The 25,797-nt window shown below is 35.6% G+C and overlaps 1 protein-coding gene across 2 annotated transcripts in view; it reads left to right on the forward strand.

The window, feature by feature from the left end:
* Window positions 1–25,797, forward strand: part of ITGBL1 (integrin subunit beta like 1) — a 145,875-nt gene that overhangs the window by 49,899 nt on the left and 70,179 nt on the right. The window contains exons 3-6 of one of the 2 annotated variants that reach the window (XM_068677812.1): window positions 9,628–9,774; window positions 14,823–14,945; window positions 18,694–18,834; window positions 21,511–21,651. In XM_068677812.1, the coding sequence (XP_068533913.1) occupies window positions 9,628–9,774; window positions 14,823–14,945; window positions 18,694–18,834; window positions 21,511–21,651 (552 nt within the window). The remainder of the gene's footprint in view (window positions 1–9,627; window positions 9,775–14,822; window positions 14,946–18,693; window positions 18,835–21,510; window positions 21,652–25,797) is intronic. The other variant, XM_068677823.1, reaches the window with a different exon arrangement.

A 25,797-nucleotide genomic window follows, 5' to 3' on the forward strand; every position in this document is an offset into this window, starting at 1 on the left:
AACTGAAGCTGATTCAACTGAGTGTTGCTTTCCTTCATTTCATTCATTCCCAATATCTAATTGATTTTTATTACAGTTGAGTCTGCTCACTTTACAGGGAATTTGGATTGATAGCCAAGAGAGTAATGGCAGTAACCAGCAATATCATAATTTTTATTATATTTTGTACCTGTACAAAAAGGTGCATGTAGAGGAAAAATGCATATTGTCTTTGATTCTTGAAGAATGTGTATGTATACGTAGACACAGCTTTACTTATAATAATTACATTTGCAAAGTAATAAAATACATAGTGCTTTACATATATAAATGTGCAGTTTACATACTCTTCAAGTAAAAGACTGTGAAAGATAATTTGGACTCAGAACACTGTCCAGCATATAGAAGTGCTAAAACAATGCATCAAACTTGCAATGTGTTGCAAAAGGAAACAAAATAAAATTGGAATAGTAACTTTTAGGAAATGTCTTGCACGTTGGTTTTCTTAAATGAAGGCTAAGAAAGATTTCAAAATTTGCCATGAAGTGAACTTCCAAAAAAAAAAAAAAAAAAACTTTTCAAGTTCTCTGTAACTTCTGCATCATGAAAAAAACAAACAAACAAACAAAAAAAACCACATGAATTCTATTTCATAACTTCGCAAACAATCTAGCCAAACTGCATAAAAGACTATGTTTAAATCAAGAGCTGGGATGAAAATTTTTTATTCACTTCAGTTTTGTTTCTTATTCATGTTATCCTCCCTTTCCCCCATTGGCTATAATATTTTCAAAACCTTGTGCTTTACTTTTAAATATATATATGTATATATATTATTGATTTTTATTGCAATTTAAACATTTTACTTGTAGTATATAACTTGTTGAAAGTGTTCTGATTTACTCTGTCCAGTTCTGGCCTCTGGCTGTAAGAGAGAGAGTGCTACAAGAGAGTCCAGTGAATGGTTACTAAAGTGATTAAGACTGGGACATCTCTTGTTTGAGGAAAGGCTGAGAGAACTGGGATTGCTTAGCATGGAGAAGATGAGGCTCAGGGGCATCTTATCCATGTCTGTAAATACCTGAATGGGGAGTGTAAAGAGAATAAAGTCAGGCTCTTCTTGGTGGTGGGCACAAACTGGAACGCAGAAAGGCTTGTCTGAACATCAGGAAACACTTGGCTGTGAGTGTAACTGAGCACTGGCACAGTTTGCCCAGGGAGATTATCCCAGGGAGAGTCTCCCTCTTTGGAGATACTCTGGGCAAGTGGCTAAGGTAGCCCTTCCTGAGCAGACGAATTGGACCAGATGACCTCCAGAGGTCTCTTTCAACGTCAACCATTCTGTGATTTTGTGATTCTCCAGTCATGACATACACCAATATCATTTACACCTTATATCAATGGGTATTAAAAACAACTGTAAAATGTAAAGTGCCAGGATTCCAATTATATCTAGGTGACTATATCCAGTGAAATGGCTATAAAATGAAAATAACTTGCCTTTCCAATAACTAAACTCTTCAAATGTTATATGGAGCCTGACACTATTAACTAAAGCATGTTTGTGTTTTATCAGACAGATAATTTAGTGTTGACTAAATAGAAATTTAGGTCATAAAATCTAAAATAACTTCTCTAGCTACAATGGAGGAAAGCAGACAGGTCTGGATGCCTACAATAGCCTCTCCTGATTTACAAGTGTAATGAACTATACATCCCCATTAAGCACTGTAGGCTCAAATCCTTCATATTGTGATATTTTAATATATATTTGCTTAACACTTGGCTTCTGATGTCATGTGTTAAGTTTAAGCAGAAGCAGGTAGATGGAAGTGTAAAAAGGGCTGTGTAACCGCATTACCTGACATACAGATTAGTATGGAGAGAAATTTTAAGAGTGCAGGAGACAATCTCACCGATAGCTGTCTCTTGCTGTGACTGATTTTCAGTACTTAATGGAGCAGTGAGACAAAAAATAAAAATAAAAATAAAAATAAAAATAAAAATAAAAATATATAAAGTAATGCACCAAGTAAAAATCCTTCCTTGACATCTTTCAGAAATTATTGTTCCAAGCTTCTGAAATATAGGATTAGGGCAGTACGAAGTAAAAACAACTCATGACCTGCATGTTTAAATAAAGGTTTCCATAGGCTATTAATTCTAACCCTGGCAACTGAATTGCAATAGATAGTAAAATGTTTACAATTTCAAGACTAAATTAAATCGAGAATGATGAGCTCTTTTGACAAAGAAAAATAACGTTAGTCTCAGCAGTGAAGAGTATTCTCTCTCTCTCTCTTTTTTTTTTCCTTCCCATTTTTTGGCCATAATTTAGAGAAATTATGTAAAAGTCCTAATTCTGTAAACAAAGTCTAATACCTTTACCTTCTACCAGAGTTATCTACCAGCACTATATAACTCATTTTGATGTCTAAGATATCCTCCAAAGGGCAACTTTTTTATTTTTATTTTTTTTTTTAATCCCAGTTTAATTTCCTAGTTTAATTCCATTTCTAAGGATGCTGATTTTAAAGTATAGTTCAGTCTGATCCAAACTTTCTCATTTCTAGTACTGTAATAAATAACACTTTTTATCTAATGAGAACTCAGTACTTAAGGATCAAGTACGATGTGGATGTGAACCGTAGGCACTTAAAATATTCTTCTGCGAATAAGACTAACACTTTTCATCTCCTAGTGTATCAATACTACTTTTAAAACAACTTCTTTGTACTGGGATTTGATTGGAAGTTTTAAAAACTGATGCATTCACATTGGCTTGAATGATAGAGACCACACCAAAATATTAACTCCTTTTTCAACAAATAAATTATTGGTATTAATGATATTGCAGACTACATATAATAGAAATATATTTTTATAACTATTTGATTTATAACTTGAAAACTAAACAATGTTAGTGGTCATGCCCTCACATCCACCTCTGCCATATTTTTTATATTGTAATATGTGCTCTGATTGATTTCTCTTTTTAGTACACTATTAAAAGTTTACTTCTACTAGATGTAACACAATTTATGACATTTTCATTGTTAAAGCACATCTAGTAGTAACTAAATTGAAATTGTTTGTCACCACTTTTTCTTTTACCTCTGAAAATCCATTTCAGATGGACTTCAAAGGGGAGGAGCAGAGTGCAATCTCTAAGCAGAGCTGAGAGGCACACTGTGTTACAGATCCAGTGTGCTCTTGTCACAGTGGCTCAGTCACTCTCTCAAGCTGCTGTTCATATCTGTTATTCTAGGCTACTTCAAGTTTTGGATACTCTAAATAAACAGAGAAAATGGCTTAACGTAAGAACTTCTATGTTCAATGTTTCTGGCATTTTTAACAGCCTTTTGGGAATACTTAACTAAAGGTTTGGTTTCTTTTCCTCCCTAAAGCCCTCTGGGCTTACTGTGTGCATTTGAAAATCTTTGACGCAGTTCTTTTCACGACTGTGGTTTGATGATAAAAGGGCTTCAGTGGCAAAACTGACTTGAAAAGTTCCACTATCATCAGGCACTATCATCATCTATTTTTTTTTTTTTTTTCTAAATGTAAATCAATTCCCTCAGCCAATCTATAGTTTAGCCTCATAAGCAATTGCGTCAGCACAGGGAGAGAAACAAGTCACTGAGAGGGGAAGGAGGAGCCAGTATTTTTGTGAAAACCCCTGCATGGCTGAAACTAATTTCAGTATGGCCAGAATCCCTAGGGTGCAAAAGTCTGGAAGGCAGCTGGGGTTTATTGGAAGTAGCACAACAGAAAGAACCAACATCCTAGGCAAAAAGAGAGATTCATTTGGAGTGTATTGGCATAGGAGAAAAAAAGTAATGATACCTGATTTTTTTAATTTTACTTTAAATTGTAAAAATTCTGAAAATAGGAGAGGTACGCATCTGCTGAATGCATAGTTATGGAGATCCCCAAATGCAGCTCAACAGAATAGGCCATATCAGTATTCTTATCCTAGCATAATCAGAAATAATTTCACCAAGTTTACACTAGTGTAAAACAGCAGAATCTGCTTCACTAAGTACAGAAAAGAAAGTAATGCAATGAAGAAAGTATTAAAACCATCTTCGTTGTACTGGTCTAAGTTGAAATCAGAGAACAACATTTTATTTTTTACTTTCCCAAAGTTTTCAAGTCTTACAACTCAATCATCCTTCTTATCTATCATCCAAATTTAAAGAGGGAATCCATAACAAGTTCTTCATATTTCTTCACCTACTTTAATGAAGTGTTTTTTAGATTTGAAAAGCATTTCACGATTCATTCAGTGGTTGCTGAAAATGAATAATAATGAGTCCAATTCAATTTTCATGCCAGCTACTGATTTCCTTCTGATGGCTGACTTTATGCCATAGAAAGAAATCCTTATGCTAAATCTTACCTACCTGTAGGAAATTGATTCCATTACAATGTAAAACTGAGAGCTGCCCAGAACTGTGTTCTTACACAGAGTAATTGGGCTTTAGTTATTAAAAATAAGTGAAAATGAGGACATCTGAGAGCATTTTAATGTCTGGTTAGACAGCCTGGTTCTTTGTACTCCAATAAGAGACTTCTCTTGAAACAAGAATTACTAATCTATAACTAATACTGCACAACTACATAAATAAGTATTCTACCAAAGGGACTTATTTAATAACTCAGTCCTTGCAGTTTAACAAGTACATGATTATAGTTTTACAGTTACCCCTATACAGGGTGTGCTCTTTACATCTTACAGAGAAAAGGGTGATTGTAGGTGCAAAAGCATGGTAGATAAAAAAAAAAAGAAAAAAAAAAAGGTTATTTGTTTTGAATGTATTTATTCCCATTAGAAAGTTTAACCAACAGGATGTAGCTGATCTTTTAGTCACAGTGAACTTTAGTAGGAAATCAAAATATCTAAACCATATCTAAACCAAAACGGCACAAAGGTGGAGAGAGTCTTTTCCAGAGGGAGGCACAGAAATAGGACTAGTACTGCAGAATGCAATAATTTCTGTAGGAACACAGAAATGGAAGTAATGTTCTAATTCAGTTTCTGGTTTACCCAGTAGTCACGTAAAATAATTGTTTTCATCAGCTGATTGAGATCAACTTTTAAGTAAGCTGATAGCTATCTCCTTCTCCCTTATCTAAAGTATGTCAGAACATTTAAAACCTGATATAGATTATCGTATGGATAAGTGAAGCAAAACCAAAACCAAAATAAATGAAACCCCCAAAACACCAATGTTTATTTGCACACATACATGTCTTGTGTTGCACCAAACTCCAAAGTCCCACCAGTCTTTGTGTATCCTATTCAATCATTGTATGCTTACCAGTAGTTTAGTGAAGAAAGACATCCACCCTCCAAGGGCTGTCCAGCCCAGACAAGATCTGAGTCACCCTGCAGAAGTGCCTGTTTCTCATGATGGATTACAGAAGGATCCCAGTGAAATCAGGCTTCCAAACTGGTACCTTGAAGAGACAGAGTTCAGTTCTGGGTTCAGAGCTGTGACAGAGATTTCATCTTTACATCTTACTTTTTTTACTAAGTGCTTAAGAGTTTTGTGTCATTGGCAGATGTTGCTAGCCTATTCTGATTTTTTTTATGAATATCATAAAAACATATTTTTAGTTCCAAAACATCCTTTAAAACATAACTGATAATCTTCTCCTATTCTAGTAATACCCTTTGCATCCTAACTTCTTCCGTCCCTTAAACCAAGCTGTGATTCTTTTGCATTCCTGTTGTATGTTACTCAGAATATTTTTTTTTTCCTAAGTGGTATTGAATTCAATGCATATATTCAGATCATCTATATTTCCTGTGTTCATTTTCTTGAAATATCAGTAATCTTATAAAGAGAGATGCCAGGTTAATTTGACATAATGATAGCCTATTTTGGGATAAAGCTGTTATTCATTATATTCCATTTTTCATTACCTCAATGATCTTCACTGTTTGTTTCAAATCCTTGAAAAGGACATCATGAGGTCAGAGCCACTTGTTTTTTACTGGCCTAGATCATGTACATTCCTTTTTCTTAAAAGATTTGTATTATTATTATTTTATTTTTCAGACATTTGATTGCCAGCCTGATAGATTCATTAAAAGTCTTTGTTCTTAGGCTGGCCTTTCATGTGCAAGTATTGCAAGTACTCTGGAGCAGAGATATGGGGTCTTGCCCTCCTGGTCTAGACACTTCCTTAAAAACAATTTTATGTCTTTGTTTTGTTCTCATCTTCGATGAGTAATTTTCATTTCCACAGTCTGTATCATTAGCCACACTGCATTTGCTAATGTAGTCAACATCCCCATATTAATTTTGTTTTGGACTGTCTGTAAATTATCTGTAATCTTAACTGCTCTTTGCTGCTTGGTGAAGTCACTCTTTTTTTTTTTTTTTTTTTTTTTTTTTTTTTTTTTTTTTTTTTTTTTTTTTGTTTTCATTTTATTTGAATGATGAAAGTACACTTTAGTACTTGCAATTTTGCAAGATCTGACCCTGCCTAACATTTTCCGTTCTCACTTTCTCCATATATTTTCTGACATCAGACAGTTTTCCTTGCATATTAGTTTCATTTTCCACCCTATGAGCTCTCTGTATGCTCCAGATAGACTCTCCGAGGTGATTGCTCATCTAGTTAGAAATTGAGTCCTTTATTATGAAAGGTTTTTCCACATGTTTGAAGCCGAAATTTTTACAGCCCACAGTCACAGATTTTTTCTTAAAGTAATTCTAGAACTTCCTGTAGTCTGCACTATTTCTTTTTTTTTTTTTTTATGTGAATTTCTGATTTATTTATGATAAACTTTTATTTATGTTACATTGATTTTTTAAAAATGGAATTCATGTCAGTTGCCTTGAAACATGCCTGTCTTGATCAACTATTTCATAAGGTCTTATAGCTCACTTTTCCTGTGTTGTGTGACATATCCTCTGATACCTAGGGCTTGCACTTTATAGTAGAATTTACCTTCTGGGAAGTTACAATATCACCTCACAGCTTTCACAGGATGCTTTACTCCTTTTTTTTTTTTTTTTTTTTTTTTTTTTTTTCTATTTCATAGCATTATTTGCTTTCTAATTAAAACAGAACTGAGACAATGTATTCAACACAAAGTTGAATCTGAAGTGAATCTGAAACTATTAGAAACCTTTTGTACCCTTTCTAATTTTCTTACAGCCTATGGAATACTTGGCTGACAGTTCATCACATCACATCACTTTTTTTTGCCATGAGAAAGAACCCTGTGGTTGGTTCATGCTGATGTAGGAAATAGGCAAGAAGAGGATTACTGTGGCCACTCACTTGCATGTGTACTGCATTATCCACGTGACAGGAAAGGTGTAAGGAATAATAAGTAGGTTTATTGCCTTCTACACTTCAGTATAGTCCTCTCACCCAATTTTTTTTTTGAGTAAAATATTGTCATTGCTTGACAATTCAAAAAAACTTATCAAATCGGCAAAATTAGGATATTTTAAGGGGGCAATCAAGGTGACAATCATTAACACAATCTCACAAATTCATATTAGTTAAATTCCTTATTGTTTTCAGTAACATGCAAGAGTTTTTCTTCCATTATTTCACTCAGTTTAATTTCATTATTATTTTTTTAAATGTATTTTTATCAAATAAAGCCAAACGCCACTCTGTATAACTATTCTTATGGAAGTCTTATATTTATTTTCTTTAAGTGGACTGTATAAATATGATTTTTTTTTTCCTTTATGCATCATGTATTATTACCGAATATCTAACAGAGATGTTATTGCTGCTGAACCAACAGTACTAACCAGATACGGCTTCTGCCTTGCCCTATCTTTTAGGCATGGGAACAGGAAAATCAGTCCTCCTATAATTAGAGCTTTTTTTTTTTTTTTTTTTTCCTTTCATCAGCGGACATCAAACTGTTGAATCACAAGTGTCTAAAATGGAAAATCCAAAGTCACTGTGATAAGTAATCCTTGAAAAGAAATAAAATATAGGGAGATAGTTATGTCTAGTTTTTTTCAGCTACGTGAGGATTAATCTCCGTTTTCCAGAATGGCTTATGCTACTGCCTGTCAGTGAAGCAGAGTAGGTTTTTATTATATATTTTATATCCTACTCCTTTTTCTTCTCCTTTACCACCACCAGGGAGTTATTCAGCATTTTTTAACAAGGTGGCAGTTCATGTTTTAAAATAAGAACTGACATGATTTTCTCAGTTGTTTTTGAACCAGCTTTTTGAACCAGTGTTTTTTTTTTTTTTTTTTTTTTTTTTTTTTTTTTTTTTTTTTTTTTTTCCAGCTATTGATTTGTATTTGTCTTAGGACCACCTTGGAATGCAAACAAAATTTTACTGAGCAACAAAAGATACTTCTCTTTCACTTTAAAATATTCTATTTACAATAGCTATTTACATTTCTTCTTATTGGCAGCAGGCTGGGCTTGTATTTTCATGTAGCTGACTCTTAACTGCTGGCAACAGATGCATTTAAAATAGACTCTGATAAGGTTCTGGTTTTGAGATGTAGTTATTGGAAGAGAATCTTCTGTTAAGTAGATATGCTTTCAACTGGTGTTTATTTTAAAACGGAATATTCTATTTGAAAAGATTTTACAGATGTATTTACATTTACAACACACAATTGTAAAGGAATGCTAAAGAATTAACTGAGAGAAAATTGTACCTAAAATTTCATGTGAAATGTAATATGTAATATGCAACATATGTAGTGTAAATTGTTGCACTGTCTATGTATTGGGGTATTTTTAAAGAATACTAAACAATTTAGTTTTAGAAAATTTAATCTTTCTTTACTCTTAATTCTTCATGTTATTACATATATTACACATTTTAAGCAATGTATTATTCAGTTGTTTGAAGGACATGATACCACTGAGCAGCTGCATTGGTTCTTTAAGACATGTCACACTTAACAAATAATTGTAAGTAAATATAGTCCTGTAAGTAGTAAAACATGCTAATTTCCCAATATTATGGAAATACTTAAAGGCAAAATTCCGTTTTGTAGCACCAGCCAAGTAGAGTCTAAGTGGGTGGGAGAGGGCTGGAGGAATCAGTAGCCAGAGGAGGCTTGAGAAGACGGATTTGCACCTTTCAGTGCAAGGGGAAGCTGGAACTGCTGCTGCATGAGGGAGTTACTGTAGCTGGCCCTCCATTCACTTTTTCAGGATTTATGCCATTATAGCTAATTCCCATGTCTTCAGGCTGCAGTTTCTGGCTGTTCTTTGCATACAGCTGGCCAAAGAGGTGAATAGAATCTCTGCACTTCCAGTTATATTGTGTTAATTAGTTAACAGTTGAGAAATATGGGAATGAGAAGAGGTGGAAGTAATAAGAAAACCAGTTGTTCCCACAAGATGTTTTAGTTCTATGCTCCATCATAAATGTTTTTCTTTGTAGATCTATCAAAATGATATATATTAGATTTCAAAGTCACGGTGATTTCAGATGTCTCTATATATTTAAGAACATATTTATTCATTGCTATTTATAAATGCACATGAATGATGATAAGTGAATCTGTTAATGATATTCATTTAAATCTATAATTGATGGAATCTATTTTAAAAAAATGGATCAGAAAAATATAACTTTCTGAATGAGAAAAAAGGACTTGACACACTCTTTACTTACGCTGCTAGGCCATGGGAAGTGTGACTGTGGGAAGTGCAAATGTGATGAAGGCTGGTATGGTGAAGCTTGTCAGTATCCAACTTCTTGCAATCTTACACGGAAGAAAAGCAATGAAATGTGTAAGAATTCTCAAGATATCATCTGTTCTGGTGCAGGTAAGACGTCTTTTGTTGGTTTTGATGGCTTAAGAAGTTCTCTCTGTGTTATCTTGTGTATCATTGTATTTTATTTTCTCACTAAGAATTTTATAGAGTGTGTTTCAAGAGACTGAGAAATAACTGTATAAATACTAAAATGCTTGATTTTCCTTTAGGCCCATTCCTGTGCACATGATGTGCAATGATTCAGAATGCTTACTTTAGTAGTCTAGTTTATCCATAGCTGATTCAGGTTGATGAAACTGCAGTTATGTCATGAATAATGCCTATCAAAAGGTTGTTATAATGGCATTAAAACAGAATGTGACTTGTGTGTATATATCTGTAGCATGCAGAGATAATATTTGCAAATACTTTTTCAGGATGTTTATACACTATACAATTTTTTGAGATACTTTTGAGCTTATAACGGGTTTACATGGCAGGGTTTTCATAGTGGGGGCTGCAGGGGTGGCCTCTGTGAGAAAAGCCTGGCAGCTGCCCCATGTCAGATAAGAGCCAGCTCTGGATGGCTCCAAAGGGACCTGCTGAGGGCTAGATCTGAGCTGAGTGATGCTGGCTGGGCCTCTAGGAGAGCAGATTTAAGAAAGGGAAAAAACTGCTGTGCAATTGTGACTGTGAGAGAAGAGTGAGAAGCAGCCCTGCAGCCCCCAAGGTGAGCGCAGCAGGAGGGCAGGAGGTGCTCCAGGCACGCAGCAGCAGTTCCCCTGTGGCCTGTGGAGAGGCCCCTGCTGGAGCAGGCTGTCCCCCTGCAGCCCATGGGTCCCACATGGAGCAGATCTCCATGCTGCAGCCTGTGGAGGACCCCCCGGTGGAGCAGGTGGATGTGGCCTGGAGGAGGCTGTGGCCCACGGAGAGCCCCCGCAGGAGCAGGCCCTGGGCCAGAGCTGCAGCCCATGGAGAGGAGCCCACGCAGGAGCAGGGGGTCTGGGGGGAGCTGCCGCCCACCCGTGGGGGACCTGTGCTGGAGCAATTTGCTCCTGGTAGATGATGGACCCCATGGTACAGAGCTGTGTGGGAGCAGTTCTTGAAGAGCTGCTGCCTGTAGGGGGGACCCCACGTGGAGCAGGGACAGAGAGTGACTGTGAAGGAGTGGCAGAGACGAAGCATTAGGGTCTGATGGCAGCCCCCATTTCCTATCACTCTGCACTGCTTGGTAGGAGGAAGTTGAAGAATCAGGAGTGAAGTGAAGCCTGGGAAGAAGAGGGGGATGGGGAGAATGTGTTTTTATTTATTTCTCACTACTGTACTCTGCTATTAATTGGCAATAAATTAAATTAATCTTCCACAATCCAAGTTTGTTTTGCCTTTGACACTAATTGGTGAGTGATCTTCCTGTCCTTATCTCAACCCATAAGCTTTTTCATAGCATTTTCTCCCCGCATCACACTGAGGATGGGGGAGAAAGGGAGAAAGAGTAGCTGGATGGGCTAGCCAAGGTAGACCCACCACAGAGCTGTGATGATGATTATTGAAAAAATACTGTAGAAGATCTGCTGAACCATTTTGACAGTGTACTTCATCTTCACTTTTCTGATCTTGTGGCTCTCTTTGCTGTCATTCTTTAATTTTACAACTCATGCTAACTTAAATACAAAGTCCTTTCCTTGTAAAAATCGGAGGATAAAGAGACGGCCTTTTAGAAGACTCCACTGCATCATAGTAAATTTTTGAAAGGCATTTGCTGCCTACTAATCAAGGTTTGAGACCAGAAACTGCCTTCCGTTTTTTCTGGACTATTGCAACAATCTCCCAGTGAGAGAATTTTTTAAGAACCCCACTTCTGCTAACTATTTTTGACCTTTAATTTCTGACCGGATTCATACATTTTCATACAACTAAATTTCTCACAGGATGGTTGCTGATGTGCCTGGCATGAGAAAAAACTCAATAATTTATAGGACTCGGTACAGAGAAGCTAGTCTCTCACAAGAGGTGAGAGCAATTTAACTTAAAATTCTAGGCATACAGCATACTGAGTAAATGATGCTTGTTATTTATGACAGTGATGTAGGTTATATGAAAATCATGATTGTTTGGCTAAGATATAAGAAAAAAATAAATGAGAAACTAACTCAGAAATACGCACGGTAAGTTGTGATCAAAGTAGGTAAGCAAGAATGCTAAGACTTTTTTTCTCTTTCTTTTCTTGGCTAGAAGTAGCCTCAGTCTGTTTATCGCTCAGTCTTCACAAGAAAAACAATGCAGATGAGTAACGACTAAAAGTGGCTAAAAGGGGAGCGTCTGTGAGTTCAAGAGAAAAATAAGAGCTTTTGGTTCTGCTGGTATTAAACAGGACAAGAATACCAATGAGACTGGCTAGGGAGCTTGGGGTGACCTAGAGGGGCTGTAGCCATACGTATTTCTTTCTTGTCTTCATGGGATTGCCTTTCAATCTCCTGCTAACTCTGCCTTTGGTGTCTGAGCTCTGTTTTTTAATTGCTGTTGAAGGATGGTAAGGGATGACATGAGTTGTTGCAAGAACAATCCTTTACTATCACACAGCTCACCATTTATTGCAATTCCTGGCATGAACCAGTCAATATCAATCTTAAATTTAACTTTTCTGATCCAACTATTCCTAATCATTTGTCAGACTGAGTGGGGCATCCTACCTAAATGTAGATCGATCCCCTTTCTAGTCAATGTGGAGAAATGGATACTTTAAGACTGTCTGACCTCCTTTGGTGCCCAACCTATGAATCATTTGATCTTTATCTCCTTTCATGTTTGTGAATTATCTCTTAAGAAGACAGTTTTATCAAGTTGTTATTTGTTATTATTTCCAAGTAACTATAATTAATACTAGTTCTGGAGCTTGCTTATATTATCAGTTATGTTATTATTTTATTATTTTAGCTCTTACAAATGTTTTTGGCTTTTTTAGATTAGCCATGTACATCATGGAGCCTGATTATTCTTCTCTTTGGATAGATACTATGTTAGTAAAACCTGTACTGTAATTACTTGTTGTTCCAAGAAGTAAAATGATTTCTGCAAACTAGTTGTATAATGTCAGCATAAAACTTCTCTTTTGGAGGACTTATTTTGTGTTAATAACCATGTTTGCCAGATTATGTTTGTACCTAACAGGAGGTATATGACTTGTGAAATAAGTTTCTAAATGTCACTGGCATAGTGATGCCAGCAACTGCTAAAACAGCTTCTACAGGCCCATTGACTACAGGGCCCCATTTAAACATGCTATTGCACAGTGTTTTGTCCTTGCAATTTAATACAGGTGTTAGCTGGAGAAAAGGGGTTTCTCATACAGTCATGATGGTAATACCTTTGTTTCTGATGTTATTTGATAGTCTTTTGGGTTTTTCACTGTGTAACTCTTTAGTATATACATATAAAACAGTCATTATATATGTATATATATATTATCACACATCATGTTCCAAAGCAGCAAATACTGAGAAGGTGGACAAGAAGGCAGTTTTTGGCTTTGTCCTGGCTCTCTGAGGGAAAAGGAGGTGATGGTTCCTTTCCTGGTAGCAACAAAATTCTTTTGTTTGTGAGGGTGAGTAATGGAGTGACAGCCACTGAGGTGCAGTGGGCAACCAGACAGAATCATAGAATCACTGAATGGACAAGGTTGGAAGGGACCTCTGAAGATCATCTAGTCCAGCCTCCCTGCTGAGCAGGATCACCTAGAGCATGTTGCGCAGGATGGCATCCAGGTGGGTTTTGAGTATCTCCAGACAAAAAAGACCAAGAACATGTACATGTGTCACCAGGCTAGAAGCGACAGAAGTGAGATCTGTTTACAAATGCATTTCCATGCTTTGCAATACCTGAGTACTCTGTGATTTCATCACATCAGAAAGTTTTCTGTTGTGGTTTATATTCTGAAAAGATCCAACTTTCTCATTCCAAAGCATTTGGGAGTCCTGTGTGTACTTACATCAAGGGAGAACCTCAGATAGACCAGTGTCAAACCACCTGCTGGTTTGACATGAATCAAACTCACATACTTCTGCCTAAAACTTTTCTATTTGTAAGTTTTTGTTTTGTTTTGTTTTGTTTTGTTTTTTTGTGCTGTAGTGGCAAATCAACATTTTTTTCACATCTCTTAAATTTCTTGCAAGATCTACTCTCTGCTGATACATCATCTACAAATTGCAGAAAAATGAACATTAAAAATTTAAAGTTGGATTAGGTCAAATTTCTGAAATAACGAAATAGTATTATGGAGGTACCTACAATCCTTCAAGTCAATGAAGTAACTTGAACTCTGGATATCAATACCTCAGGGAAAAAAAGAAGCTATTGGCATGCAAACTGCAAGTGGTTGGTGGAAACTATTAAAATGTGAATAGAGAACACTATCAAGAGTTTCAGTAACTATCATAGAGTTGGCTGTTTAATCCTGGCTTTTAATATGCACTTTGCAGTAAAATCATTGATATGGTGTAATAATACTTAGAGTTTGTTTAATAATGCTATGAATGTATTTCATTTCGATTAGTTTGTATGTTGTTTAATATACAGGTATGGTAATCACTTTCTAGATTGAGTCTTAAGATTTTTAAATCTTATTCCTCAGAGAATAGCTATAAAAAAGTAACTGGAGACTTTAGTGCAAAGGAACTTTGTGAATTTATGCAAACATATTTTCAGGTTCTGAGTAGCTAAGCACTTGTTCTCATGAAAGATGGCTGTGGAGCTGGACGAAATCAGGCTTCATTCTAGGGAGGATGACTAAGTTCAATTTTCTCCTTTTAGTGGGCAGGAGATATAATTTCCAAAGATGACTTCATGTCCTAAGTGTATGAAGTGAGACAGACATCCCTGGGAGTGAATTTTACTTAGGAAAATATAATACTTCTTTTTAGGAATGAACCACTTTAATATTTGTATATATTTACAGCTATGATTAGACCTTTTGTTGGTATGGATTGTTTCAATTTCTTCCCTATTTGGTTATTTCAGCCTTAGATTTCAGCCTGCTCAGAAATAAAATACATACTGTCTCTGATGAACTGATGAAACTCTTTCCATAAACTGTAGTCATTGAGTTATATCTTAAATGTTTTCAGGCACATGTCAGTGTGGCAGGTGTAAATGTGCAAACTCAGAAGGAAATGGACTGGTCTATGGTAAATTTTGTGAATGTGATGACAGAGAATGCATAGATGATGAGACGGAAGAGATTTGTACAGGTATGTGTTTTGGTGGGTGCAATAAGAATGGGGAAGATGAATGCAGTCTTATAAAATAATTTTATTATGTGGACCTACAAAATGTCTTTACTGAATACATGAATTAAAAACAACCAAACAGACAAACAAAACAAAGCAAAGAGTACGGCTTGCAAATTGTAATGGGGAGTTTCAGATACAAAAATGAGCTAAGCAGCAGGTTAGAGAATGAAGAAATTCTGTGACATCCTCCTCTTTTTGGAAAAATTGGATAGAGGATTTCACAAGATAATTCACTAGGGTACTTCATGCCTTACTGTGTCTGCCTTTGGAATAAAATAAGTAATGTGAATGCTTTGTGGCACAGATGACTGTGAAAGGGAGAGACATAGAGAAAACAAAAGAAAAAGGGAAAATAAATTATTAAGAATTTTGGGCAAAGAAGAAAAACAAAAAAATAAAGAAGAACAAGAGTAAATGTAGGATGAGAACTCAGAAGCAATTCAGGCAGTAAAAGGGGAAAGGAACAAATGAAGAAAAACTCCACCTGTGATAGAAAAGGCAAGAGAATAAGATAGAGTGAACTCTTCTGATAGAAATGCAAACAAAATCCAAGTGGTACTTTAATTTCATTATGAATTAAGAACCTAGCAATTAAATACTGTGTAATACACACCATTTATAATATTGTAAATGCTGTTGCATATATTACTAGGGAGGCTTGTCCTCGAAATGAAAGGTGCTAGAAATATTTTACAAGCTAGAAATATTTTACGCATATGCATAAAGTGTCTATATGCATACCAGAGGATTCAGAGCTGCTTTTAGAATGTTCATATTCTGATTATACTGCATGATCTGCATGTGTGTGTGCATGTGTGTGTGTAAAAAGATAAGAGTAATTGTACCAAGTAGCTTTATCTATCGCTATCCACACACAGAGAACAAAATAAATTCTATTTATTTAAGTGCCTTCTAAGGCAAAAAGAACTATTTTTTCCCCACAGGATTAGGTAGGGATTTTAAATGAAGGCAAACAGAATGGCCTTTTGAAATCTAAATCTAGGACCAGAGGACAGCATTTCTGGTAATTACCTAAAACAAAACGAGTGGAAGGCAATAGTATTATGTGCCAATGATTCTCTTTGTATGTATTTGATTGTAAACATTAGATATGATACCAACTATGATAAAAATTCACCACTTATTTAGTTCCAGTAAATTCTCCTTTTTCAGTTTTTGTCTTTTTTTTTTTTTTTTTCCTATCTGTGTTGCTGTTGATTTATGTTGTTAGTTTTCTCCTAGATTTTATTTCTTTTATTTCCCCTCGTTTCATCCAGTGGTGCCGTGTCCCAAAACAGGCCAGATGCATCTCTGTAAACAAACTGGTTTAATGTGTATGAGGAAATAAAAGTATGCTGATACATAAGGACAAAAATGTTGGTAGATGCAAGTTTGTAATGTTTGTAATTCATCAGTACACAAAGCTCTGATACTTTATGTAAAGTTTGGAGCCAAACAAAGTAAATATAAATTGTTTGTGTGCTTGACTTTGTTAAATAGTTGTAAGCTGAAAAGTACGCATTTAGCATGTGTTAGATTTTGCTTTGCTTTCTAACATGAACCTCTGCAGTGCATAACAATGTGTTAAATCAGAAAGAAAATGTGACTTAATGATCAAAGGTACATAATTTCATAGCAGAAAAAGCAGACCCTAACCTTATATCTGTTTATGGCTTCTTTCTCCCACCCTGATATCTTCTATCCTGTCTTTCCTTCTGCAGAATTTCCACCACAGTAATCATTCAGGTTTGTTTATGAAGTAAAAAGAAATGCTGTTCCAACCCAAGCAAGCTGTAATTATCTAGCAATGTCCCCTGGATGTTCTCCACAGAGAGAGTGAACCTAATCAGTGCCAGTTCTGCTATCATAGTGTGTGTAGCACTTACTTGCTACATACTCTTTGTTTCCCTCGAAGGTCTCTGGCTATAGGCAAGTCTTGAAGACTGTAATTGTCTTCAAAGAAAGCCAACTCAGGAGGATCAAGCTAACAAAAAACCCAAACCTTCTATTTATACACTTGTTTTCAAGGTCTGCAGCTGTGAGCTGGGATTTTATCCTGGAAAAGCTTAGAATGCAAAGCTGAGATATTCGTTAGAGCAGTTACAACAGTGGATTAAGTTTTTTTAACCTTCGGTGTTTTTTGTTTGTTTGTTTGTTTGTTTTAAACAATTTGTGTTTGTTTCACTTAATATTTGAGGTTACACAAACTTTGGAATCAAGTTGCAGCTTATTTTTCATGAAGTATTGTGGATTCTAGCAAATTAAATTCTGATCCTGATCTTTTTTTAATCTAAGTCTGTGCACTTTAATGGAGTGAATTTATCTTCAGTCAAGGGCAAGAGATAGCGGCAAATTGTATTATTTGTATTATTTGCCCCATCTCTGGAGGTGTTCAAAACCAGGTTAGATGAGGCCCTGAGCAAACAGATCTAGTGGTTGGCATCCCTGCCTGTGGCAGAGGGGTTGGAATTGGGTGATACTTGAGGTCCCTTCCAACCCAGGCCATTCTACGATTTTATGATTATCTGGTTCCTGGTTGGGGATGATATGAGTGTGAGTGAAAGATGAAGCAGAGATATTTTAATCTGCAAAAACTGCTAATAGCTTAAATTAATTTGCTCCTTCATAGTTTTTCCACTTTTCCTGTCTATTGTTCAGGAACAGCCTATTTGTAATATGCAATGTTATAAGCTGTATTTGTTATTTAGTTATATACGCAAGAGGATATTATTCTCTTCTGTTATTGTTTCACATGCCAGCAAACAATTGTAATGAAAATTCTATGTGTAATTGTAAAAGCAGAACAACAACAAAACCAAAAATATATCCCACAGGTCTCAATTTGCTCTCTTACAGTTAAGGATATCAGCTGAGTAGATTCTGATAGAGACAACCAGGTCTACTAAGCTTAGCATACCTAGAGTAAAAAAAAGGACAAGATGCTGACTTGATCCTGGGTCCTTGCAATCAAGAAATTAATTTATGACTTTTTAGTAAGAGTTGCAGCTACTTAATTTAAATGCTTTGTGTCATTGAAGCACATGGCATAAGTATCTTACTGGAACAGAATGTTCAGGAGCTTGTTTCTTGAAGTCCCAGATGACCCATGTATCTTTTCAAGAGATGGGAGGTTTGTTAAATGAACATTTAAAACACTCATTTTCCTAATTTTTATCATTCATGAGCTGGTGCATCTGTGTTCAAAAATGTTCTTGCTAGGTAAGAACAGAAGCCGTATACAATGTGGACAGTTTGTAGTAAATCAGGATCCCTCTGGTGGAATTATCTGAGTAGCTGAGAACACACAGTGCTTTTTTAGATGTACCCAGAGTGGTGGGAAAGTGTCTCCTCTCAATATTTACAGCTGTGCTCAACTTTTAACTATTACATTTACTGCCTTTCAAATTTACCTTTAAAGGTTCAAAAAAGCTTACAACTATAAAAAAAGGTTAACGTCATTTTCTTAGTGTTTATTAATGAAAGATCTGTGATTAAATGAAAACATGTTCTGATATAGATAGGGGGAGAAAAAGAATGCAGATATCCTTTGTCTTATTTGATGTAGACAAATGCAGTCTACAAATTGTTTCTATTCTGAGTCTAGCAGTAAAAGTTTTTAAAAGAAAAATGATCAAAATGGTTAAATTGCTAATGCTTCTAAAAAACTTGCCTCTTTCTCACTGTATAAAATTTGTTTTGGGTTAAGGCCATGGAAAGTGTTACTGTGGAAACTGTTACTGTGAGGCTGGTTGGCATGGAGATAAATGTGAATTCCAGTGTGACATCACCCCTTGGGAGATCAAGAAAAGATGCACATCTCCAGATGGCAAAATCTGCAGCAACAGAGGTGTGTCATTTGCACATTCCTTCTACACGTATTTATGTATCTTGCTTTTGTTTTAAAATATGTATTTTCTGCAACAGAACATGCATTGTGTTTGTTGATGGTTTCTAGTTTTTTCTCACTAATTTCAAATCTGGATAAATATTTCTAAATGAGTGGATGGATACCTGTGATTCCATACAAACTTACATATATACACACCCATTTTTCGTTGAAACTGACCCAAGAATAGCAAGTTCTTCTTGACCTTCATTTCTGTAGTAAGACTGAGCAGGAGAATTTATCAGGACATCTGCTCTGGTGAGAGACATGTCCTGTTAAATTAAATATTAACAGATTGATGACTGATGGATCAGTGCTTTAAGGCCAACAGGACTGTGTGCTGATTTACTCTTAAATAAGACCAAGGACCCACAACTGAATAGAGAAATAAAAACACAAGGCTCTTTTTTTTTTTTTTTTTTTCCCCCACTGCAACCTGAGAGAGCAGCCAAGAGTTGTGCAGTAACAATGCAATGAATGTATATGATGTTGGAAAGGCAGATTTTATGCAATAGTTCTAACTACATGAGGTTTTCTTTGCATAAAGTTCCAGAATTTAAATTTTACCTTATACTTTTGTTTAATATTTCCATTTTTGGAAAACAAAACAAAACAAAACAAAACAGAAAATGAGGTTGGTATTCACCAACTGCAATGTTTGGCTTGGTTGAACAAAGAGTTAAAACAGCATGTTATTTTTTTGGCAATAGTACAGAATAATTACAGTAGAATGTAAGTTCAAGTCTCAGAGATACTTTTTTTAAAAACATCTCTGCTGACAAAACCTGCTATAGTGTGAACATCTAATTATCTTGAGAGCATTTAGAAAACTCTTTTCTCTTAATTATGAGGAAATTGAAGTATTGGCTCAAATACAGAGATCATGTAGGCTCATTTCGTTTTGGGATTTCAACAGTAAAAAAAAATAATCTGTATTTCTGGAAGTAATAAATATGGAAGTGTTTCAGATCAGAAGGGTTTTTTTTGCACCAAGAAAGTAATTTCTTGTCAAAGGAAATTTTAAATTTGTATGTGGAAGTATTTCTTTAAATATACATTGCAAGTGAGGGAAATGAAGGTAGGCTGATATTCTGAATAGCTACAAACTCCCATACAAAGATGCATTCATGGGATATTTCTATATGTTTTTACCCTTTCAGCTATTTGTAATTTATCCACATAACAATTTTTTAGACTGTTGACTACATAAAGTTGTCTTCCAACATGGTGTTTCTACTCTCTTTAGTCCTATTTACCCAGATTTCTGTTTACACATTTTGTGACATCGGTACAGTTCATTTTGTCAGTCATGAGTGTTCTAAAAATTATATTACTGAGGCTAACCTCACTATGAAGCTTATATCAGCGCCAAGATTGTTAAATTATTTGTATCTCTCCACCCACTGTCTAGTAAACCATCTGAGACCAGATGTGAACTTTTACATTTTTTAAACTTTGGTGGGATGATGCTTCATATCCTCATATCCAGGACATCTGATCCAAAGTCAATTTGAAGTTGTTTTGGTGAGATTTAATCACTCCCCAGAAGTATTTGCACTGGAGCACTGGACAGGGCAGCATCTCTTCCGGCTTCATGTGACAGTCAGACATGCACAATAGTGTGGACCTTGTCTTTTTAGAGACAGTGCATGTGTACCATTTAGTCAACCTGCCCTGTTCTCCTCAAATACATTATGTTGTTCAGAGTAATCTGAATAAGAAGACAATCTTCAGCAGAGTAGCAGAAAAGTGAAGCTCCTGTCCAGCAAATTGACTGCATGCAACTGCATGTACGTGTAACCTTAGGTTGCTGCTTTGTACCCGTTAACATCTCAGCAAAAGCTGTGAATGTATGGCCCTGCAAAACAAGCTATAAAGGCCTTTTGTTCTTTCAGAGATGCTGTGTCTATTTGGCAAGCACATTTCAATTTCTGAAGGAAACTGTATTTCTATGATTCTGTGTGTGTGTGTTCTGACTTTTCCTAAACAAGTATCTTGTATGTTCTCTGTATATCGGTAACATTATGCCAAATAAATACCTCTGTCACATATCACATTTTCCTTCCTATTGTAAATAAAAAGCTGTGGCCATGCATACTGATTTGTGAAAAATGAAAAAAGTATCGTTTTCATGTAGACCTGTGCTAATGTTCTTGTTATGTAAATTATTACCTCCCAGCCATTTTCAGCTGGATTAGAATTTGTATTTCCTTTTAGTTTAAATGTTTATGCTTTAACATTCATTAATTATCCACTGTGTCCAAGCCAAAATCATTTAAACATCATTGATTTTTATCGTCATTAGTGTCAGTGCAAATTACTGTTGATGTCAAAGATTTGCTAATGTTTTGTGTGCTACATTTTTGTTGACTCCTAATAAGGCTCAACAGCAAAAAGAAACTTGAGCAGGAAGCCAACTTGTTTGTACAAAGTATTACTACTAAATTAATCATAGAAGGTTTTAAATCATACAAGATGAGCATACACTCATGATTAACACTTGCAGCTTTGACACTGCACTCCTGTGAGAGCAGAAAATTCACCAGTGTAAAATTCATGTAATCAAACTATTATTACTCTAAATTACTCAGTTAATCTTCTGTCTCTGTCTTTTTTTTTTTTTTTCTTCCTTCCTAGGCACATGTGTATGTGGGGAATGTACATGCCATGATGTGGACCCAACTGGTGACTGGGGAGATATACATGGAGATACGTGTGAGTGTGATGAAAGAAACTGCAAAGCAGTGTATGATAGATATTCTGATGACTTCTGCTCAGGTAAGAAAAATGTATCTTACCTTATGTGTAGTTTTATAACAAAAGTCTCAAATTGGTCTAATTTTGCTTCAATTCTCATTTTACCTGGCTTAAAATATATCAGGCTTTAGTTGGTTGGTTGGTTTGATTTAAAAAAAAAAAAACAAAACAACTTTTTTTTGAGGAATGGACTTTTTAAAGTAAAAGCAAAACAAAACAAAACAAAACAAACAAACAAACAAAAAAAAAACATAAAACAAACTCTACAAAAAACTAAAGCTTTCTTTAAATATATTTTATTCTGTGTAAATATGAACTATTTCTAGGTGGTCAATTCCCATTCAATACTATCATCTTCAGTGTAGTCTAACATAAATTCATGAATGGCTGAAACTTTATATCCTATCTTAGGGAAATTTAAATTAAATTGTGCTTTCTTTGTTATTGTATATTATGTGGAAGGGAAAGGAAGAAATTCAAGAAAAACTGAATTAATGAGTTAATGAAAAATAGTACCCTTAGAATGCCAATTCATCTAAGAACAAGAAATGGAAAGGTCAAGATGTGGAAAATATGAATGTGTTGTCTATACATCTCAGACACTTTCATCTTCCTTTTTTGGATTGATGCTTCTTATATTAACTAACACCAATGCATTCCTTCTAATGGAATTCCTCCTGTTTAGTATGAGAGCAATCTCATACAAAATTACATACAATTTTGTTAAGCTGTTGTTAAAGATGTAAATACTGGGCAAGAGAGGAGGACTTTGAGCAGTACACAACATGCAATTTATACACAGAAGAACTTTGCTAAAACAAGTAATGATGGTTTCAAATGGACTTGGCGGATGACAGTTTGTCAATTATAACTTGCCCTGTAAAAATCTGATCTGGCCTAATTAATAATAGGAAGAATGCAGTCACATCAAGGAAAATAATAAAGTGGTATATTCCTTTCCTCCTAACAGCATGAGTAATACCTCATAGAAAGCTTATAGGAGGTGTTTGTAATAGGGATAAGAGGCTGAAATAAAAACAATACATGAAATTCTTACTCTCTTGTCCTGTTATAAAGATGCAAGGTTTCTTGTCTGATTTATTTATTTATTTATTTATTAAATATTCATGAATCACTAACTAACAAAATGGAAAAAGAGGTACAGAAGCATTTCTAAAAAACCTTTAGTGAACTCATTGTTTTCTATGGTTTTGGCCACCTTCAAATGCTATATAGGTTTACCTACTTAATATGCTAGAAGGATGTAAAACTGCAGCCATGATACCAGCAAGAGTTTGGGATACCAATTTTTGAACATATTACTGTGTTCCTGAGTATGTTTCAGTAGTCAGAGATTGTTCAAAATGTCAACATCAGCTAAGGAATACAAAATTAAAAAGCATGGTAAATGTGTTCTGTAGTTAAGGGTGAACACAGGAGTTTAAATACAGGTTCAAGCAATCCTGCGGCACCTATAGCTTATGCAGCATCCCTTAAACAGGACTTGAACTCGCTCTTTCTTAGATGTTATTGCCATTGCTACTGCTGCTGCCCTAAGTGGTAATGGTTGAAAGAAAGCACAACAAAGTATGGACAGTTATAAAGAAGTGGGGAAAGGTACTGCCATTTGATGTTGTACTGGGGACCAGAACAGTGTTCTTTATAACACAGACATAACTGCAAATGAGAAAGTCTTGAGAGGTATCAAATGATGTACTCATACTACTTGCTTTATATAGCAAACTCATTTTTAAGTATAGCTTAGTTTTTCTGTGAAATTAGAAAAAAAAATCAGTACCTCTTCTTATTCTTATCCCTTCCCCTCTCTGTTATGATTCAGAAGAGAAGCCTATTTTAACCTTAGTTAGCCACCCAAATATGCATTCCTCAAATAGGTTGTGTGAAATTCTCCACATCTTCACATGAAGCAGTGTGAACAGTGTTTTGTTGTCCTGCTGCTTAGTCCCGTTTCAAAAATGGACAAGATGCTTAAGTGTTAATTTTGGTTTATTGTGGTAGACAGACAGCATCTGCAATTAAATCTTGGATTTATTAGCAGAGCTGTAATTGGATAGTCTTTTTGTTTGTTTATATGAAATAAATATACTTAGTGCCCAAAGCACATTTTTCTCAGGTTTTAACAATTATTTGTAAATTGATTTCAGGATGAATCCAGGAGAGATTATTCAGATTAGGGAAAAGAGACTGTCTCTGTTTAGACCAACATCAAACTGAACTGATATAAAACTTTTCCTGTCTTGTTCTGCTTACCTAATAGGTAGAGATAGGAAATTCACTTGTCCTGAGTAGTAGGTTGAAATGATGGGAAACCGTGTTTACAAATAGAGAGTTTCACTGTAATTAAATGAAATGCTATGTTTATTTCATAAACTACAAGTGATAGGAATTGGCAGCCCTGCTGTGAGGATTTAACATCACACAACAGCAGCTCCCTCCAGAAGCTTCATATGGCTTGGGGTGACTGTCAATTTGCAGCACCTCATATTGGTGACTGGATGCCTTCTTTGAACTTCTGAAATGATGCTCAGGATGTTACTTAATGATTTTCTTTCAGCAGTGTTCACAACATTAAAGTGATTTTCATTCTTTAAAGAGAATCGCCTTCCTGACTTGACATAGAAAGGAAAAAGACTTCCATACAAAAATTCTTATGTTCACACATCTCATTAGCCTTATTTTCCATGGCTCTAGCAACAAAAATATTATATAAAAGAACATCATCCTCTTATAAGTATCTATCTAGATCAGAGAACATATGTCCAATTCACAACCTGTCAGCAGGTACACATGCAGCAAGGGACAGAAGAGGAGGCTTTTAACACTTTCCAAGGAAAACAAATAACTGAAGCAAAAAAAGTTGTTCTTGTGAGCTTAATAACACATGTAATCTGGGAACTACTCAATGCATAGAATGCTTGTTTCCATTTTCACCTCGTGAAGTGCATATGTTTCATAAATATAAGCCAATATTAAAATGCAAATGTAGTTAGAGGGAGATATAAAATGTGTACATGTATTTCTGATTTTCAAGAAGAAACTGGATAGACAAGTGGGCATCCTCAGATAAATGCTTTGGGGACATGTATCCATTGTACTGACTATATGGACAGTGTGAGAGAAAATCACAGGATCATAGAATCATCTAGGTTGGAACAGACCTTCATGATCAAGTCCAACCATCAACCTGGCCTACTGAGTACCATCACTACACCATGTCCCTTAGTGCCACATCCACATCTCTTAAATACATCCCAGGATGGAGACTCCACCACTTCCCTGGGCAGCCTGTTCCAATCACCAGAGCCCACCATTCTCTGTGAAGAAATTCTTCCTAATATCCAATCTAAACCTCCACTGGCACAACTTGAGGCTTTATCCTTGCACCTTGTCACTTGCTACCAGAGAAAAGAGACCAACAATGTCCTCCCTGCAACTCCTTTCAAGTAGCTTTAGAGAGCAATGGGATGTTCTCTCAGCTTCCTTTTCTCCAGAACAAACAATCCCTGTTCCCTCAGCTGTTCCTCATAGATCTCACAGATTTAATCTGCTGTCAAAAGTCATGAAAATAAATATTTACTTTTATGGTAAGGGATGTTTTTACTAGTGCTAAAGGAACCTTTTGTATGGTCAGAATCCCACTGCTTGATGCAAAGAGATCATGATTCAAAGGCTCATGATGAAGGAAGCTGGGCAACTAGCTTGGGTTTGCTTTGTCTGGATATGTTAGCATTCAGATAGAGGAAATGGTCTGGTTTCTTAACTTTATAGCTTAAATTCTCAGGAGGGATCCATCTCTGACTACTGTAATGGCTGTTACATTTTTTTTAAAGAAACTTCCCATAAAAGCTTCTGTTTAGCCCAGTAGCTTTTCTTCATCCCAGCATGCACAGTGAAAGTTACATTTATGTTTCCACGTTCAGACATGGTCAGGAAGAGTCAAGTTAGCTAATGAGATACCACAACCACATCTGACTGCCCTATGGGGATGAGGATTGATTAAGCCCAGCATTTTGTTATTTGCACATCATTATTTAGTAGAAGGCACTGGTCTGAGACTTGGAATTGCCATGGAATTGCTGGTCTCTAGAGGATCACATTGATTGCAAGTACATAAAAGATGGTATTGGTACATTACTTAGCGAATAT

The sequence above is a fragment of the Anas acuta genome, chromosome 1, assembly GCF_963932015.1.
Source record: "Anas acuta chromosome 1, bAnaAcu1.1, whole genome shotgun sequence".
NCBI classification, from domain to species: domain Eukaryota; kingdom Metazoa; phylum Chordata; class Aves; order Anseriformes; family Anatidae; genus Anas; species Anas acuta.